We start from the raw sequence: 18,854 nt of genomic DNA, 5'->3' as shown, positions 1-18,854 counted from the left end.
TAATATGGTTCATCTGAGAAACTGTTACGACTCTACTTGTCTGCGTTGACAATTCATGATTTCAGAGGATCTTTTTGCACAAGTAAAGGTAGGAAAGACAGCTGTCAAGTGAGGATCTTGTACTTGTTAGTGGTTTGTGTTCAGATCGTTTAGCTCAGAACAGTCCAAGCAAGTTTATGTTCTTGGGATGGAAATTTTGGTTCATTTTATTTTATTTTATTTTATTTTTTTTAGCATTCAGAAATTTGCTGTCTTCACCAAAATCTGCAATTGCAAGGGCATGTAAAAGTACAGCCAATTATCTAGATGCTTACTAGACTAAAAAATCTTGATCCTAAAAATGGGCAAAGGTTTTAGGCAGAGTAGGGATTTTTACCTTTTAATTGTTTTCTTGCATATGTTTTTCATCATTTTTAAAAGGGGATTTAGTGTCAAAGGAGAGAAAGTAAACACAGTAGAAAAGAACTATGAACGAACAGTTACAGAAAACCTGTTCCCGTTTTAGTGAGACCTGGGGCCTGATGCAACATCGTATGTTCAGCCATTCCCAGATTTGGTGGGACAATCCCGATTTGACTCGTGGCTGGAGACCACGTGTGCGCTGAGACTCACCAGGACAGCTGGATATAATGACAGCCTGAGCTTTGCTCTTCATCCAGATCGTTCGAATCACAACTGAGTATATGACGCTACAGTAGGGAAAGAGTCATTGATATTACGAGGCACAGAGAACTCAGCTAACATCCCAGTCATTCATGCTCTGTGACTATACATATCTATCTGTATGGAGCTCATGGAGGTGACAGGACTGCATTGTAATAATAATGACAACAACAATAACAAACAAAATGTGCACTTTGCACAAGCAAATCTGCAGTGTTTTGACAATGGGAATTGTTGACGGATGTCAAATCTGAGGTACAGGGAAATGAAGTGATTCAGCCCCAGTCCCACAGGCATGTTTGTTGGCAATTTCTAGCTAGCCAGGGCCAAGTCTGTCTGCTTACTGGCTCCAGCTAGGAGGCACCTGATTCCCACATGGGCCGACGTGCTTTCTGTGGGAGGTGCAAGGGGCAAGCTAGCCCTGAAATAGGGGATGCAAGCGGGGCGGCCACTGGCATTGGGAAGCCTGGTGTGGGTGGGTGTAAAGGTCTGCTCTGGGGTTACTTTGTGAATGTGAGGCTAAAGAATAAATCTGTATCCTGGATGAAGGAGGTAAGGACAAAATCCATTAGAAGATGTGAGTACTGCACTGATTACTTTTAGGATCAAGGTCCTGGGAGTGAAACTGAGGAGCTCAGAAGTGGGTGGATGGGAAGAGTTAAATGATACAAAACCAGATCCACCACAGTTGAAGAGAATATACATATACTTTTGAAGGGAAAGATGAAAAGTGCTCTAGTCCTCAACAGCCTTCGATAGTTACGGCCTTTCCCTAGGTGATAAGAACTGTGGAATTGTATGCATTTACTACAGAATGGGTAAAATGAATTCATTTCAGCTGAAGAACTGCTTGATCTCACATCCTGGATGAAGATGTTACCCCTTTAGCACTTTATATTTTAAAAACAAAACACACACACAAAAATCAGGCCTTGTTCTGTGTCCCTTTCCTCCTGCAAATTTGGATAGTGTGCAGGTAAAATTGCTAGGCAACAATATACTTTTGACTGGTGATTTCTTTTTTAGTCTAGTAAGTAAGATAAAAATAATTTTAAAATATTTCAGCTAATGCACTTGGGTTGCCACATTTCCCTGGTATAAAAACCTAGTGTCATAACAGAAGTCACGTGCAGTTTGCAGTACACCATGGTGTTTGGCTGGGCCTGGGGCAGCCTGAGCATTAATTGCTATAAACCTTAGTGGTGAGTCTGTGACAAAGGTGCAGCTCTGGAGACTAATTCTAGGTGTTTCATAGAGACCAAGAGGTGTAGGCTTACTTTTTTTGTTATCATAAGAGACATTACTTTTATAAGAGCTTTCAGACGAATATACGAGCCTTTCCTGCAGCACTCCCAGTTATTAGATGTAGTACTTGTGTGTGATGGAGGTTTCCTTTCTGTGGAAGTTAGAGCCATCAGGTTTCCAGACACAGTAGATGAAAGCTGGAGGTTTAATGTGACATCCGCGCTGTGCAGCCAGGCTGTAGCGTACTTGCCCTGGTAGGATTTTGCATGCATCTGCCAAGGACTCCAGTGTCCTCTTTTTAATCCCTTCAAAAGTCCAGCATGGCTCCCAGCTGACTTGAACATTTTCCTTTTATCTTCTGGCTTTTCAAGAACCTGTTTATTTGTCCGCTGGTACACTTGACAGTTCCTTTGTACTTGGTACTGACAATGGTTGAAAATTCATGCATTATTTCTCCTTTGATTGTTCCAATGAGTGAGTGTATTATAATGATAATTGTTGTTATCTCAAGAAAATTTTAAGAAAATTTCTGCCCAGCTGCTATAAATCCTGTTTGTATTTTATCATTATCCTGATGTCTCTAGCCTGATTTTTTTATTTGCGGTCAGAACAATATCCTCTCTGATCTAGATCCTGTTGGACACATCCAGAGTTGCCCAAATGCCAGAATGAAGAAGCTTAACTCTGTAGTTAAGTGATGCTATGATGAGAGAGAGGAGGTCCTGGACATTCTTTATGGCTTTTTTTTTTTTTTTTTTTTGCCTTTTTTTCCTTTTGCTTTTTACCTAATGACAGTTCAATGTGAAATGTATACACAGCAATGAGAAGAAGGATGAAATGCTCAGACTTCCTACTTCCAGCCACGTGCCCTAATGATTCAATTATGAAGTGAGGCTTCTCACTCGCTTTCTTCTGGCCCTAGAAATCCTGCCCTCTTGGCTGCAGAGTTTGATAAGAGCAAGCCTTTCACAAAATGCAGCTATAGCAGATTTCTTTTTAATGCACCAGTGGAGGGGCATGACAGTGGGCCCTAGAATACACTTGCCATTTCATGTATAAGATTACATGTTTTTTCATTGGAATCCTTAATTTTCTGAAGTCCGGGGCAAAGTTAATACCTGGTTTAATCCAGGGACTTCGGAAGTGTTGCCAACATAATAGATTTGTTTTAGTGTTTTTGCCTCTGTTCCTCTTTCTTTTCTCTATAGCAGCTGGGTCTACTTGGAGCCATCCTTACTGGGAGGAGTCCAGCAGTGGTGAACACTGCTGAGGGTGGGTCTCGAGGAAAGAGGAGTCACTTGTCACACTAGTGACACTTCTCAGCGGCTGCTTTGCCAACCATAATTGTACCTTGATGCCTTGATCTCTCCGGGACTCCAGATCTTATTAGTGCCTAATCTTTTTTTCTCCAGCTATTGTGACACGGAGCTAAACAACTGGAGTTGCTAGAAATGTATCAGTCAAAGTTTAAGATTATAGAAGGCATCTGTTTATGTATTTCAAAGCCATGACAAGAAAGTAAACATTTAGGGAGGAAAAGTTGTGTTTTGCTTTCGAGGGAAAAGCAAATTTCTTGCAGAATGTGCTTGTAGATGCTTTTCTTCCTTTAAAAGCTGGATAGAGGGGTAAGTGGTGGTTGGTAACATCTTAAAGGGTGGGAAGAAATTCCTGCTTGATGGAAAATGAAATGGCAGGTGGACAAAGAATAGAAGGTGAGAGTTAGTGATCAGATGGACAGGAGTGTGTTCAGCAATGGTCTACACCGTTCTGTCCCCTTATAATCTTTGGGTTTTTTTCCCTTCCCTTTTTGAATACTTGGTATTCACTGTCAAAAGGTAAAAGCACACCAGAGACACATGCATGGCATGCCTATAAATGTAAAAAAACCCCTCATTTTCCAACACATGGAACTTCAAAATATGCCTGTGTGCCACTTGTCATGCTGCTGGATGAGTTCTTGTCGCCACTGGGAGATTTGATGTATAGTTCATTAGGTCCAGATTTTACCAGGTTTCTTTGTTTCTTTATGTGTTTAGTGCACTGATCTTCAAGCCCTGACTGGGGATTCTTGGGGGCTATATGAACATGAGTTGTGGTCATAAAGATTTTAATACATACTATGATGTTAAAATAATATCTGAGTTGTTATGGCCCATTATTTGCAGCCGAGGGGCTAAAAAAGGGAGGAAAGAGCTCAGATGAACTAGTCAAATCTGGGCAGAAAAAGAATCCAAGCCTTTTTGAGAAGGAGCTGCTCAGGCTGTGATGGTGACAGGGTAGAAAGGACATGCTATTGATCTGAAAATACAGTGTTTTTTTTTCTAGCCCTGAGAAGATACATATGTGTAGTGTTGGCAGAAAAATACAAGAATATGTTTCAGATAGTGTGTGTAACTCAGCAAGTGAAATTCATTACATCTCCAGAAGCAATTTAGCTTGATCCAAATTCTGAAGGACCATGATGCTTGTTCATTGTAGCATGTTATTAGTTAATGGCATTGGTTAATTTGACTCCATCAGTAATTACAGCAGTCTTTGTCACTGTAAATAACTAACTAATGTTTAGTCATACAATTCCTACTGTGAGTATTCCCACTGCCTTTTCTTCATTTTTAGATCACTTTTCTTTTGAAAAATAAAATGTGTGCTGGTTAAGCTAAGTATTGTTATTAACAATCATTACAAGAATTATTGATCTGCCCGCTCTTTAAACACAGAAACTTTTTAAATTTTACATTAACTAATTGCATTATGATAGCATCCCATCCAGTCTCAACATTTACTAGTAAAGTGAGCCTTTACAATGCCAAAAAGTACACTTAAGCTCCCTACTAATTGTGTTTGTTTCCTTGTATTTTATTGCCATGCAACCATATTATGTTTTATGGTAGCTAATTTACATCATCATTTATCCAAGACAAAAATCATATGTAACTTTATCCAGACAAAGGACTGTAGGCCTGTGTAATAGATGAGTGAATAGACAGACAGATATTGGAACATATGTGCAAGAAGTAGGCTTTTTTATTTTTAAGTGGAAATTGCAGGCAAAAATGATTGTGCTAGTTGAATCAAGCTCAAAAAATACCTTTTTATTGTTATTAATGTTGTTTTTATTCTTATTATTTAATTTGGACAACTGCCATTTATTTCATCTACTCTTTTTCTCATTGAAGCATCGTTTTGAATTGTATATTTTTTCTTTTAATTTATTATGCTTTTTCCCTTCTAGTTATTTTTCCTCTGCTCCAAAGCAAATGTTCTCTTTGGAATTTTGATTTTAAATGGCAGATGAATCCTTTTTTCACTGTACTTCAAGAAATACTTCTGCAATTTTTTTAACTTGCATCTAGAATTGTATTAGATAAATGTCTATGTATTGCATTTGTCAGGTTAAAATACTGAAAAGATATTACTGGTGAATAACAGCTAAAAAGAGCAAACCGTTATAGACTTTGAATTTCTGGACACCCAAATGACAGAATATAATCATGGTTTGGCACAGAGCAGTGATACAGAACAGAAACCCAGTAACTGTCCTGTCTCCCCATGATAGGACCTGGGAGAGCCAGGTGCAAATATTTATAGAAGAGAAGTCTGTAATCTTGATTCGACCCGTATTTGACCTCTGTTCAGCAATGCCCCGGAGGTATTCAGCTATCACGGATATCTTTTTGAGATTTGCTTGTCATTTCTTAGCGCAGGAGAAATGGCTTTGGTTATAGCTGATGACTCTTGTCCAAACATAGGAGAGAATAAATTACTGCAGATTGCCTAGTTCATTTTTCTGATCTTTTTGGTAGGTTGACAATATGAACTGCAGAATAAGTGGTAGTTTAGTCTAAATAAGAGGAACAGGCCAAATTTTTAAATGCTGTAAGGAAGAACATGATGCAGGTTATTTGGCTTTAACCAACACTAAGGAAGGAGGGCAGCTTTTACATGATGTGACGAGAACAAATACTTTTTCCTTTTCTCAGCTCTCAAAGCTAACCATACACTTGGGTTAAAAATTTAAGCATAGCTTTTCATTATTTTTTCATTAGTCAAGTCTTTTTCATTCTTGCTATAATCAGACATTTGCCACAGAACCAGAAACCACATGATAAATGATAGCTGAGACTCCAGTTGTGAAGACATGGTAGGAACAGACCTTCCTACAATACAAGTCTTTCAGGACAGTTGTAGTTTTGTTTGTAGATGGCCCTTTTGTGGAAAAAAAAAAATAAAGAGAGAGAGAGACAGGTTGTTGTTTTCTTATGGTTCACATTTTGGTGGAATCTACGGGGTTTGCTCCCATTACGTCTGGGGGATTATCTCATAAGTGGACGGGCTTTTCACAATGAGCGTGAAGGTTATCAACTAAATACATCATTTCATATGCTGGGCTGGTATGAATAACCCAAGTTCCTGTGAATTAGCTGAATGCTGCATCAGGAACACATGAAATCAGCTCTGCTACGAGTGAGTGGCTTGGGGAGAGAAGCTTAAAAGATGATGGTACCTGGACTGTAGCAAGTGAAAACTGCTCAGCCAAAGTGGCATATTTAATATGGAGTTAAGTTTGGCACCTGAAAAGTAAAATTTTCTCTCTTGTATGCGCTTTGGATGAATGGCACCAGAACAAGTGCTGTCATCAGTAAACTACTTTGCTCTGGAGTGAACAGGCTTTCTGCAGACTCAGGCGGTAGAACTAATTTAGAATTATTTCCACCAGACGGTGTCCCAAATTGTGTCATGTACCTGCAGTGCAGTTAAATCAGAATGCTGTGGAAGAGAAAATAAAGTAGCTGTGCAAACCAAACTGAATTATTACAGAAAAGGTCTTACTCTTTCTCTGTGTGCTGCCTGCAGTGTGAAACTTTACTTCCTCAGTTAAGTGCTGTATGCATCTTGACTATTTGTTTGGTCTTATTCCCTGCTTCTTAGATACTGTTCCTTGATTTTCAGTTGCACATTTATTGACTGTGTATCCATTTTTATGTTATGGCATCTTTTATGGAATCTCCAGGTAAAGGCCATTAAATTCAGAAACCACAAAATACCTTCCTTAATTTACTGAATAACACATTGCATTTTTATAGTTAACTTTTCAACAGAGTAGCACAAAACTAGAACGTATCTGCTATCTCTCTCACCTTTCTGAAACAGTCTCATTTGCAATCAAATTTACTATGCATCTGAAAGAATTAAGCTGAACAGCGCTTTTGAAGAGAAATAGAGTTCCTGCATACGTTAGCAGCCATTCCAAACATCCTTTAGGTGCAAACTGCTTACCAGAGTATTTACATGTTGCAGCCAGATTAGGTGGATTAGTTTTAAGCTCCAGGATTTTCCAACAATTTTAAAGGAATAGATGACGTGCCTTGAGGCTACACTGAAAAATGTTTTACAGATGTATCAGCTGGGCAGTTGCAGCCTTCATTTGTATGCTTGGAAATTCAGAACTTGAAAGCATAGTTTAAAAAATAGCCGATTCTTTCTAGACTGTATGGCATATATTGTTTGCAATGTCTCTGCTGACTTTGTCCTGATGGTAATCCTCTTTTTAAGTGGTTTTAGTCCTCTCTATTCTGAAGAAAATAATATCACTGGCATCTAGAGATAAATGGGCACAAAAATCCTTCCACCCACTCCACCCCTTCCCTCCTCCCAGCTCCCAGCACCATTTAGGACCTGTTAAGAGTTTGACTTCAGCTTTTGTGTTAGCATATGCTGAGCTCAGAAGCATGTTCGAACAGGCGATGGGCAGCGCTCTGCCCTGTGACTCAGAAGTTGGTGCTTTAAGTTCCTGTCCTGCCATAAACTTCTTGTGTGAAAGTCACTTAAGGTTACAGCTGCAAAAATTTTAGGACATTTTATTCATGTCTCAACTGTGAGGGAAAATTCATGAAACGTTGCATTTCCCTGCCCCTTGTGTCATCATCACCTTCTCGCTTCTGGGGAATTACTGTAAAATAAGTCACAGTGCTGATCTGGTTTGAATATCTTCTTTTGGCAGGAAGGAGGGGGGTAGCATAATGTCAGCTTGAAAATTTGAAATATTTGTTGCTTGCCTTTTGTTGCCAAACAAGTATATATGCCATGTAAAAGAGAGTGGCTGATCTGTAATGACAAGTCTGCAAATCTGCAAGTTCGCATATGAAAGAGAGATTTTTATGTATCTATGGAATGACCAATAAATTGATGGGTTATAGACCTTTTCCCTGAAATGCTTTAAAACGCTGATTGAATTTCCTGGTTGTTAACCATTTAAGAAAATTCAGAACAAAACTCCTCCACAAATAATTGCTGGCTTCAAGCTTTTCCTAGAGTCATTTGTTGCACACAGTTAAATTATTTTTGTCTCTTTTGTGTATGTTTATTCTTTCTACTGGTGAAGGTGGGCTGCAGAGTCACCCACATCTTTGTTCACATGTTCCCAAGATGAATTTTTATTTTATTTAAAACTAGACTAGTTTTAAGATACAGGAAAACACAGAAAGAGGAATGACCCTGTCTAGGAAAGAAGAGCAATTGGATAATCTGGGAGGAGTTTTTTTTCCTATTGCTATGATGCCCTTTATTTAAGAACTTCGCATAATTTTGTTTATTGTTTATATCTGTGCAATCTGACACAAAAAAAGGAAGGTTTAGCAAATTAACGTGTTATGAACAAAGTATAGAAGTTGTCCCGTCACTCTAGGGAGCAACACTGGTCAATGTTCAATATCAAAAAGTCAGCTAGATGAATTCAGCCACCAAGGTTTCATTCCTCCTATGTTTCTGGTTCTACTAGAAATAAACATGTTTCCTTCAGAAGCTGCAGAACTAAATCTCTGTGATTAAACAGTAAGAAACTTCAAGGCACAAGTCAGTTGAAAAGGAACTAAAACAAGAGCACAGGCTTTAGTATTTAGCTTATGTAGCTAGTCCTGTCATCATGTAGGAAAGATCAAAACCACCTGCTCTCACCAGGAGCACGGATGGAGCAGGCAGCTGAGGGAGATGCCTGGCTCAGCGCCCACTGCACACACCAGCAGAGCAGTGTGGTCAAGAGATGTCTGAAGGACCTGCAAACACAGCTCTTCTTTCATAGCCCAAATAGCGTTGACACCAAATTACAAGCAAGAAAGGCCTCCCAGTAAGTTGCCTTTGCCACTAAAGAAAGGAGAGACAAACATGAAGAACTTTTCTACTGAAAGAGAAAAAAAAAAAGGTAGGGAAAGGGAAAGAAGTACATCTGGGCTCAGGCAGGACAAGCTGCCGCCACTGCCAGCCCTGCAGGGCTGTTAAGGATGTTTCACACCAGTTTTTGACTGCGCTCTTGCATTGGTAGCTCTTCATGGCTAGATAATATTTGTTCAAAACAGAGTGGCTAGTGGTAGTGGCCCCAGAGGAAGGCAGTGACAGTCACAGGTCACCAAGCACAGCCTGGGATATTGACTGACCTCAGCTTAAAACAATACGCTGCTCCCGATTGCCTTTGTGATTTTGAGCAAATAGGTGTTAAGGATTTGCGGTTCAGGCTTCCTGTTACAAAACGGGAAGGATTTCATTTGTTCACTTTTTAAAATGTGCTTGACAGCCTCAAGTTATTGGAGATTTCTTCCAGACCCTGATGAATAAACACTCTTTTAGTACTATGAAGCTTGGGAACACTTTAAGTTAATTGTAGTTTAACTAGAATAAGTGCAGTTTCTGTTCTTTTATTAAAACTGTGCTTTGTCATAACACTTTTATACTGTATTTATAAAGATATATTTCAAGCCTGAAGCTATGGAGATAAGTGGACACACTTGGAGATTCAGTTCTTGTTCAGAAACAATGTTCCTATCTATTAATACTGCCTGGTGAGCACCCAGGGCATCTACAGTGACCTGTGCATTATGTGATGCAAACCAAAGCAGCTTTAAGGCAGGTCTGGAAATGAAAACATAATGAATGAGGTAAATTAAAGCATTAAAACTGATTGCACACTCGACAGCTTTCGCCATGCACTTGCTGATTACTGTTTTCTCCCGCTACCAGACTTACCTGATAATGATCAGAGGAATGAAGTACACCAGGAAGGCAACCACCGTCATGTAGGGAATCCAGTAGGAGTCGTCAGGCCAGAGCGCCCAGCACTGCACTTCCCCGTTGGAGAGCTGCCGTTTCCCAAAAATAATCAGAGTCGGTATCGAAAACAGGAAAGAGAGGCTCCAGGCCACTCCAATAAGAATTTTCGCCTGCCTTTCTGTTGAACAGATTGAAACAGAAGGTGTTAATGGGGGTGCTGGCGCCACCGGCCCCTTGTAGCAATGCTGAACGATAGGGAGGGGGGAGAGGGAGGAAACGGGATGAAGGAAGGGAATTTTGGTTTGCAGCCTGTTGATGCTGAAAAGGCTGCACAGGAGAATTTCACCTCAGTCTTATGATAAAAAGTCATTTTGTTGTGGGCTTGGATTTTAACTGTTTTATTTAAAGACACTAAAAGGCCATTGAATCAGAAATGTTGGACAAAGGCACTGGTCAAGCTCAGCAAGTCAGAAATGTGAGGTGTAGAAGATTGCGCTCTGCCTCAGAGACCACTTAGCAGATGTGTGGAAGATCCTGTGGGCCTGCCCTAAGACAAGAGCTTACCCCAGCATAGCAAAGCTGGGGTCCATATAGGACTTGGACAGAAAAGAAGAAGGAGCCTTTGCCCTACACATATCAGAGGAAGGCTGAGACTGGAAGTGCAGGTTCAAGACATAAACTGGGCCGGAGCGCGCAGAGGTCCTAACATAATGTGGGGAAAGATGTTCTCCTCACAAGGGAAATGAAACATTTTGATGCATCTTGCAATGAGAAAGTTCAGAAAACATTTCCTTTCAGGAAAGTTGAAAATGCTTTTGCTCAGGCTCAAAGCAAAACTGCACAGCCAGCTGCCTTTACCTCCCCACTGCTCCTCACTGCGCCAAAGATATGTGGCCCCAGAAGGGCTGCGAGAGCCCAGATGTCTCCTGAAGAGGTTGCACTGAGGGGCTCTGTGACATGGTGGGGATCAGGCCCAGCTTCTGCCAATGGGCATGTGCCCAAACTGTGCCAAGACGAGGGACCTCTTGAAGGAGGTCGACGGTGTTGGGCTGGTGCTCACAAGCTCAGCCCTGTTTTATTTGCTCGTACGGATACCACCTGGAGAGCCTGCTGGACCTCACAGCAAAGATCAGAAGCTCGAGGATCCCCAGATAGTTTGCACATCTGGGCTACTGCTTCCCTTTGACTTTTGCTCTCCTCTGCTGCCAAGCCAGGAAAACAAGTCAGAAAACCAGGCGATGCCTGATAGCAACCATGGAAATTTTCTAAAAATCTACAGGTTGAAGGAAAAAGCCCTAAAGCTTTTATGTTCCACAAATCTGCATCTCTTGGCTCAAATCCATGTAGCTCTAGCCAAAAAGTGGAGGGGGGGGTGCTGGCCTGTGGTGCACCAGTGATCCACAGCAGAAGTTGTCCCACCCCGGTCAGACTGCTACAGGAACAGAAGGGGACAGGTTTTGATCCCAGGCAGCTTTGCTGTTGAACTATTTTTTTGCCCTACCTGCCTGCAAAATACCTGGGGTTGTGCATGGAAATAGAAAATCATTTTAAAGTGTGTATATCAAGAAGAACGTTTTTCCTCCTTGAAGCTCAAAGAGCAATATGAAAGCAAATGGGAGAAGCGTTCAAAAAGTAATTTTACGCTTTATAAAACATCATTTGCAAATATTCATTTATCCTGCTCATTTTTAAATGCTACCCATGTTCAGCCTTGCTAATCGAGGGCTTAAGGGAACTCTGAAGACATCTACCTAAGTGAGAAGGTTAGATTAAGTCTATAAATATTGCGCAGGCAGAGGAAAACTGTGAAGTTTCGCAAAGTGTAACAGAATAAACTTGGCAAAAGGAATGTTAGGAGCAAGTATCACAAAATATTTTCTGACAGAAAAGCCTTTCAGACTGCGAACTAGCTACTTAAACAGCACACATAGGAACTTCAGTGGGGTCCATATGTAGGGGCAAAGATTATATTTAGGTAATGTACTTTATTTTTGTATTGCTTAGCTACACCCTTAATTTGAAGACAATTGGGCAGTTTGGGCTTGGCAAGAGGGTTATTTTATCTTTATGTTTTATAAAACAGCTGCAGTATTCATTTATTCTCCTTTTTAAATATTCCTCATTTTTGGTAGAACATGATCTTGCTAATCTATAAGGCTTTATCGGGAACTGATAACATCTAAGTAAGAGAATTTTTGTTTTATCCGACTAATGTTAATTTGTCGCCTCATAAGTAGGGGTTTTTTTTCATTATGCTTTTAATAAGTGCTCTAATAATATGTTGAAGCTAGAAAATCACATGACTAGAACTAAGTAAAGTATAGATGGACTCTAATAAATAAATGCATTTCTGCATATGAACTTCCACTCAATCAATCTCAGTATTTTTCTTTTTTTAAAAAATTTGCTATTTATAAATATATATAAGAATTTATAAATATAAAGCTTTAGATACACTGAAATGCTCTCCAGTACTAGCACCCAGCATTAGAACAGGAATTTCAGCCATGCCTTCTGCTCCCAGCTTTGGCCCTGACTCTTTTAATGGACTTTTTCATGTCGTTGTTCCCCTTGCTCCCCTTCTTCCATCTGTATATCGCTGCAGTGGATTTGTGCACATCTGCCCGCTCCTGGGAACATGCAGCTGCAAGTCACCTCTCAGGCTGTTTTATCCCCTGTTACAGAGAGTGGCAATGCTGTGCAATCTTTCCATAAGCCAAGTGCCATTTTAAAAATAGTTAGATTTATCACTCCCTAAACCCTAGAGAGCTGTTCCAGCATCTCATTGCACTAGCACACATTGGTGTCATTTGCAGCTCAAAGTTGCTCAGGGGACAGTTTACACCTATTTGGGTTTTGTCTTTTACTTAGGTAGTTCTATTGCCTCCTGTTGTTTAGTTTGTACAATGTTTATATGTATGTTTTAAATATGATGACATATTCTTAAAATGTCTTGTCATGAATGAACTTCTAAGGTCTTTTTTCTCTTAAATCTTTATTTCACCTTTTTTCAAAGACCCTTTTGGTTATTGAACTAGATTCCTCTTACACAGTAAAAGTGTTAGCATTAGAATGTATAATCTTCTACATCTTACACTTTCTGTGGTTATTTATGTCTCTGCAACATGCAAATAAAATATTTAACTGACAAAGTTAATCTTAGAAGCCATGCAAAAACAGCTTCTTTCAAATGGTTTCTTAACATAGCTTGAGGCTAGTAGTTAAAACATGGCCTTTTTTAAGAACAAATTATTCAACATTTTCAAAGCAAAATGTTTGACTTCTTTTTCCCCAACATAATATTTCAATGCTACATGTCAATATAATTTTTAAAAGCTGTAGAAAGAAACGATTCTTTTGGTTCTTGGTTGAAGGTGTTCTGGAGGGATGAGTGTTTCATTTGGGGAAGAAAAAACAGTAATTATTTGCCATAGGTGGACTCAGAACTGTTTTTACAGTTTCCCTGTGTCAGCACCAATTACAAAGGCTGGTTCTCTTTGTTCTTCTTCCGCAAAATAACTAACAGGACTTTCCCAAATCACTGCACGTGAAACGTCTGCTAGGAATAGCTGGGTGCAAAAGGTTAATATTTTTATACACCGCAGGAAGCTGCTATGGTTAGTAGAGCTCTATTGATCATTCTTTTAAATGTATAGCCTCCCCCTTTTTCCCTTTGAACATGTGCAAGTGTGGGTGATTATACAGTGCCGCTCCATAAAATATGTCAATCACAGTGTAAATAGCACTGCGAGAGCCAGGTAGAGCGTGTCAGACGGTGCGTTTAGCAGTGTGGCTCTGCTTGCGGCCTGCTTTCCCTTCCGAAAGCTGTCTCCTGCTGATGCCTTTCATGCCCTTCAGCTGGATACAATGCCAGCTCTTCCCAAGGTTTTAAAAAGAAAAAGAAAAGCCTTTGTAGTGTCGATAGAGGAAATTGGATGGAGCTAAAGACAGCTCCTGACCTCTGCCTGGTGACTTTGTGCTTGCTGCAGATTCTGGCCGTGCCATAGCCAGAGATTGGGGCCCCGTGATGGTCACCTCTCTCTGCCTGGCATGCGGGATCTCAGTAAAGCTGCCCGAATCACTCAGGCTTCAGTAAGGGCGATAAGGAAAACCGGGTTGGGTTTCTAGTCCTCTTAGGCTCATTATCACTTTTTTATACAATAGACTACGGTTCAGCTCCCAGCATTGATGTCCTGTGTGAAAACAGCGGCTTTGGACAGAAGAAAGGCCCGGTGCAGGCGGTCTCCTGGGCGGATGTGATGGGGACGGCAGGACCTGGCTGCCCCAGCCCCACGATAGCAGGAAGAGTTTGATCAAGGCCGCCCATCACAAAAGCCAGCTCTCTGCCCATGCAAAGAAAGAAATCACATGCAGTGTGTTCTTTCACCTTTGCCAAATTTTATCTAGCAACATAAAAAGGCATTTATAAAGGTTTTTGAGTTTTGGGTTTTTTTTTTCCCCCTCCCAGCTTCAAAGTGCCTTGCAAAGATTAATGAACAATTTCCTTACTAAGCTCTGGCAGTAGTTCAACTAGTGCTGCTTTTCCCGTATGGCACTTGAAGAAGAAACACCATCGAGGTGCGTGGCGTGGTGGTCCTGCTCAGCCGATGCAATGCCGGTGGGCGCCGCAGAGCGCCCCCCACCTCTGCAAAGCTGCTGCCAAAACCTTCCCAGCAATCTCCCTGTCCTGAATGAACTTGGTGTGCCTACTGGGAAATACTCGGCTAAGCTTCGCACAAGTATTTGAAGTTTGCAGATCTTAACATCTGCCAAAGCTGCACAGCTACCTGAGCTGTGATTGATTCATAGTTTTTTAAGGCCAGAAAGGACCATTAGTCCGATCCCCTTAATAGAGCAGGCTGTCAAATGCCATCATTACTGCAAAACAAGAATGATATTTGTGTCTGGTTAAAGTGCATCTTCCAAGCATTGTGGTCCCTGTAACTGCTTCCTTTCTTCCCCGCATGCAATCTCTGTTTATTCACTTAGTGCAATATATTAAACTTTAGACTTTAAGCTCTATAGAAAAGAAATCATGCTCTTTAAATGTATTGCTAAGCAGCCAAGATATTTCTGAGCACTGTAAAAATAACAAGCAGTAGAAGAAATTATAAGAAACAATAAGTATCCCAAACCTATTCTGTATAGTTTTTGAAGTTGTCTAATCAAACTGTCACATTAATTCTCAATATTTCACTCTCTATCCCAATTATTTTTAGTGTGAATAAATAGATAACGTAGGTAAGAAATTCCTGCTATAATTCCTCGATTCAGTACAGCTGTACAAGAGAGAGCTTTTGCCTGTAACAAGTTTCTCAGAAAGCTGGAAGATAATGAAAACCTCTATACTTCTTTAAATGTCATTTCATTCTTGCTAACACAATGCTTATAGAACTGCTGATGCCTAAGTGCAGCTTAATAAATCTCAAAGCCTCAACTCTATTGCCATTTGGGAAACTAATGGAGTCCAAATATTGCTACAGCAGGAATGAATAATTCATGGCAACAAGGTTAATAATTTTGAAACTTTTCTGAGCGAAATGGAGCTAACCAATAACATCTATAGTAGTAGCAAGGCACAGAAATTCTCCTACCTCCTTGCAAGAACTTCATTGGATAAACTATGGCATGATAGCGGTCTATGCTTAGTGATACAAGGACATAGGTTGAAGCGTATAGAAGCACCACCTGGGGCAGAAGATATACAAGACAGCAACTGAGACACATTTGCATAAAATAATGTTAGCTACAACACTTCTCTGTATTTAATATTTGAAAACTCTTTTTGAAAAAAAAGAAAAAAGAAGAAAAAAGAGAATTCTTGTATTCTCACCCAAATCTTTTTCCTTTTCCTTGTCTACATTGTGTTAAGGATTTCATATGGTTTAATTACAAGCATTTAAATTTTAGATGATTATTTTTAGCATTTAGCACTTCTGTTGCTCGAAGAATCTTTATACAGCATTTTTGTGGGGGTTCGTTGCTATCATCTGAGCTTTGGTATAGAGGAGGGCATGTGGTTGCTATACCTGTAAGTAGCGAACAACTCTGCAGACGAGATCGGGAGCCATGAAATCTCCAGTGTAGCGCCAAATGATGTCAGTCATTATGTTTATGAGTCCCGTGAATGAATCTGCAAAGGAAAGCCACTGAAGGTACATTAACAGCTACAAATGTACAGCAGCAGTTAACCTACGGAGGCAGCTAGGACTCTTAGGATGAGTCAGCTCCTGCAATCTTGAGGGCAGCCACTCTGTGGTGGGTCAGTGCAGGTTGCTGGAGAAGAGGGAAAACCTCAGAAAACACTTGAGTTCTGTGCTTTTGTTATCTTGTTTTTACAATTGAAAGTAAATCCCTTCAGACAGAAACAGTGTGATTCCTCTAAGCATAGGTGTCGTGTGGTGTCATGTGTGGTCAGTGGAAAATTTGTCACTACCCTCTGGGCTGTGGCATTTCAAACAGGTCAGGTGAACTGCACCCTCAAAGTGTCTACTTCTCTCCATTAACTATCAAGGGACGTGTGGCAACCAGCTGAGATGGCTACAGCAGCCCTATGCTGTACATAGGAGCCGCTATGCTGTATGCAGGTCCTGATCTATACTGACATCTGTCTAAAATTGGGATGCCTAAAAATGATGCCTAAAATTAATTGAGATCAATTCCACCTTAAATAACTATTTGCTTGGGGTTACTCTCATGTTCAGCTCAACGTTTAAGGACTATCCACCAAAGTCTTGGCAGAAAGGCCCCTGAGGCCTGATCCTGCAGTGTGCTGGGCATCCCCTCATCCTGCTCAGCACTGCCTGCCCAGGCTCTGCTGGCTCCGGGGCGGGGGCCCAGCGCCAGGGAGGGAGAGGCCCAAAATGTCCTGGTCAGTGAAGTCCAGATGAGCTTTAACTACAATAATTTCAGAACGATTCGGCACAGCTTTTGAGTGACGTTACGCCCAGTTTTGGTCAAATCACTGTGTTTCGTTTACTTGACCTACAGAAGTGGAGAAAATTGAATTTGATGCAGTCACTCATGCTGACCATATTTTGCTCTTATTACTTCAGTCAGGTCCCTTCATGTCTCTTTATTTTATATGTATTATTACAAATCCAATGTCTCTTACTTATCTTAATATTAGGATAAATAGCAGACATCAGATAGGTCCTAATCTTAATGTTCAGTCATGCTTTTGTTTCTGGTATATGCCTAAGCCTGGACTAAGCCCATCTTTAGTTGACAGCTGTGCTGGGAGTGCTAGCTATTTCCCCACAGACTTTCCATGATGTATGGATAATATATAACACTGGAAAAGCTGTAGGTTAGAGTCTAAATGTGTCAGCTTGCTTCCAACTATGCCACATATCGAACTGTCTAATGGCTGATTTTCATTGTCAGTTTTTTCACTGTAAAAAGAAACATGTCTCCTGCGAAAACATCTGGGGTGAAATCCAAATGCTGCCAAAGTTGGTGGGAAATTTGTCTGGATTTTATTCGTGAACATAATTATTTTACAGCGAACCTTGGGCTGTCAGCTTAAAGTTAACCTACTTATGCCTGTATTTATACTGTAGTCTGTATGCACCAAAATAAATTTACCTCAGACTATCTTTTTTTCAAGAAAATCCAAGGAGATACACCTGTCTTCATTCTGCTACCTTTTGAACAAATGGGGTTCACAGCTTTTCAAGTTTTACATAGGAATTGCAGATGCTGTTATTGCTATTGTGCATATGGGCAATAATAAGCTCTTTTATTTAAAACAAAAATAATGAAGTTCTCTCCCAGTAGGACAGGATAAATCTTTTAAGTGCTATGCACAGAAGAAAACGTGCATCAATCAAGCATTCTCCACTTAAAGTAACACAGCATGTTGCTCTCCCTACAGAGCTTACCACAATGGAAGACAGCAGGTTGGAAAAACATGATTTCATGCATTTTGTCAAGACTAAAATAAGTCTAATTTTTCTTAAACTAGAAATAACTTCAATCCATATTTAAAAATTTTGAGGTATAATGTTTCATTTTGAGACCAACATTTTACATACTTTAAAACTATCTATAAAATTTACTATGATAAGGCAGTCTAATCCACAAATCAGAACTTACTGATTTGAAAATACATGCTTCTGGAAGCAAGACATTTCAACAGTTTCAAAACATTTTTTTAAGCAATAGATGATTTAAACCAATGTCTTCATGTGAACAGTTTTTGTTTTGACAAACTGAGTTTCTTCTAACCCTTTGCCCTTTAAAGCTACAGAAGTTCCAGATACTTCTAGTGAGAAATTGAGATCTGAGCATAATGCTTTAGAAGAAGCAACCTCTTTCAGTATGTTGGAAAACTGAGATTATTTTTTCTGTACCAGTAATTCTTTATCTCCTCTTTTTAGTCAAGGCTCAGTTCAAAATGAAAATAAAACCGAAATGTCATCACTGTTGCAAGTAAATAAAATGCCTCCCTGTTCATGACTTTATTTTTCCTCTCCCAGTATTTCTTAACATTTTTTTCTCTTTCTCCACCCTTCTCCTGCCTCAAGTGGGAGACTGGATGAGAAAGGACCTCCAGAAGTCCCTTCCAGCCAGGATTTCTATGTTCTCTACTCTTACAGCTGCTCCAGACAGCATAAAATCGTATGCCTTGAAACTATATGTTAAATGTTGCTCATTAATTAGAATAATGGGGGTGAGGAAACCACTGTTCCTCTGATGAGTGTAACGTCTTTAAGACTTTCTAGAAAAGATTGCAAGTTGCTATAATTAAGGTGGTCTTTGAAGAAACCACAGGGTTTAAGTGTTTTAAAGTGAAACGTATCCTCTAGCTGTGTTTCAAACTCAGCTTGTTCCCTCTCCTAACTCCTGAATTATCGATTCATATTCTCTCTTTCTAGTAATGAAATATACATTGGTTCAAAGTA

General features: G+C 40.0%; 1 protein-coding gene across 1 annotated transcript in view; it reads right to left on the bottom strand.

Moving 5' to 3' along the window:
- Positions 1–18,854, bottom strand: part of NPSR1 (neuropeptide S receptor 1) — a 62,009-nt gene that overhangs the window by 4,067 nt on the left and 39,088 nt on the right. The window contains exons 3-6 of the mRNA XM_026102146.2: positions 15,978–16,081; positions 15,543–15,636; positions 9,925–10,126; positions 613–689 (exon numbers count right to left, since the gene is read on the bottom strand). Coding sequence (XP_025957931.2) covers positions 613–689; positions 9,925–10,126; positions 15,543–15,636; positions 15,978–16,081 — 477 coding nt within the window. The remainder of the gene's footprint in view (positions 1–612; positions 690–9,924; positions 10,127–15,542; positions 15,637–15,977; positions 16,082–18,854) is intronic.

Source organism: Dromaius novaehollandiae, chromosome 2 (assembly GCF_036370855.1).
Source record: "Dromaius novaehollandiae isolate bDroNov1 chromosome 2, bDroNov1.hap1, whole genome shotgun sequence".
Lineage (NCBI taxonomy): Eukaryota > Metazoa > Chordata > Aves > Casuariiformes > Dromaiidae > Dromaius > Dromaius novaehollandiae.
Note: the sequence above shows the minus strand (reverse complement) of the source record. Positions and strands in the feature narration are given on the sequence as shown.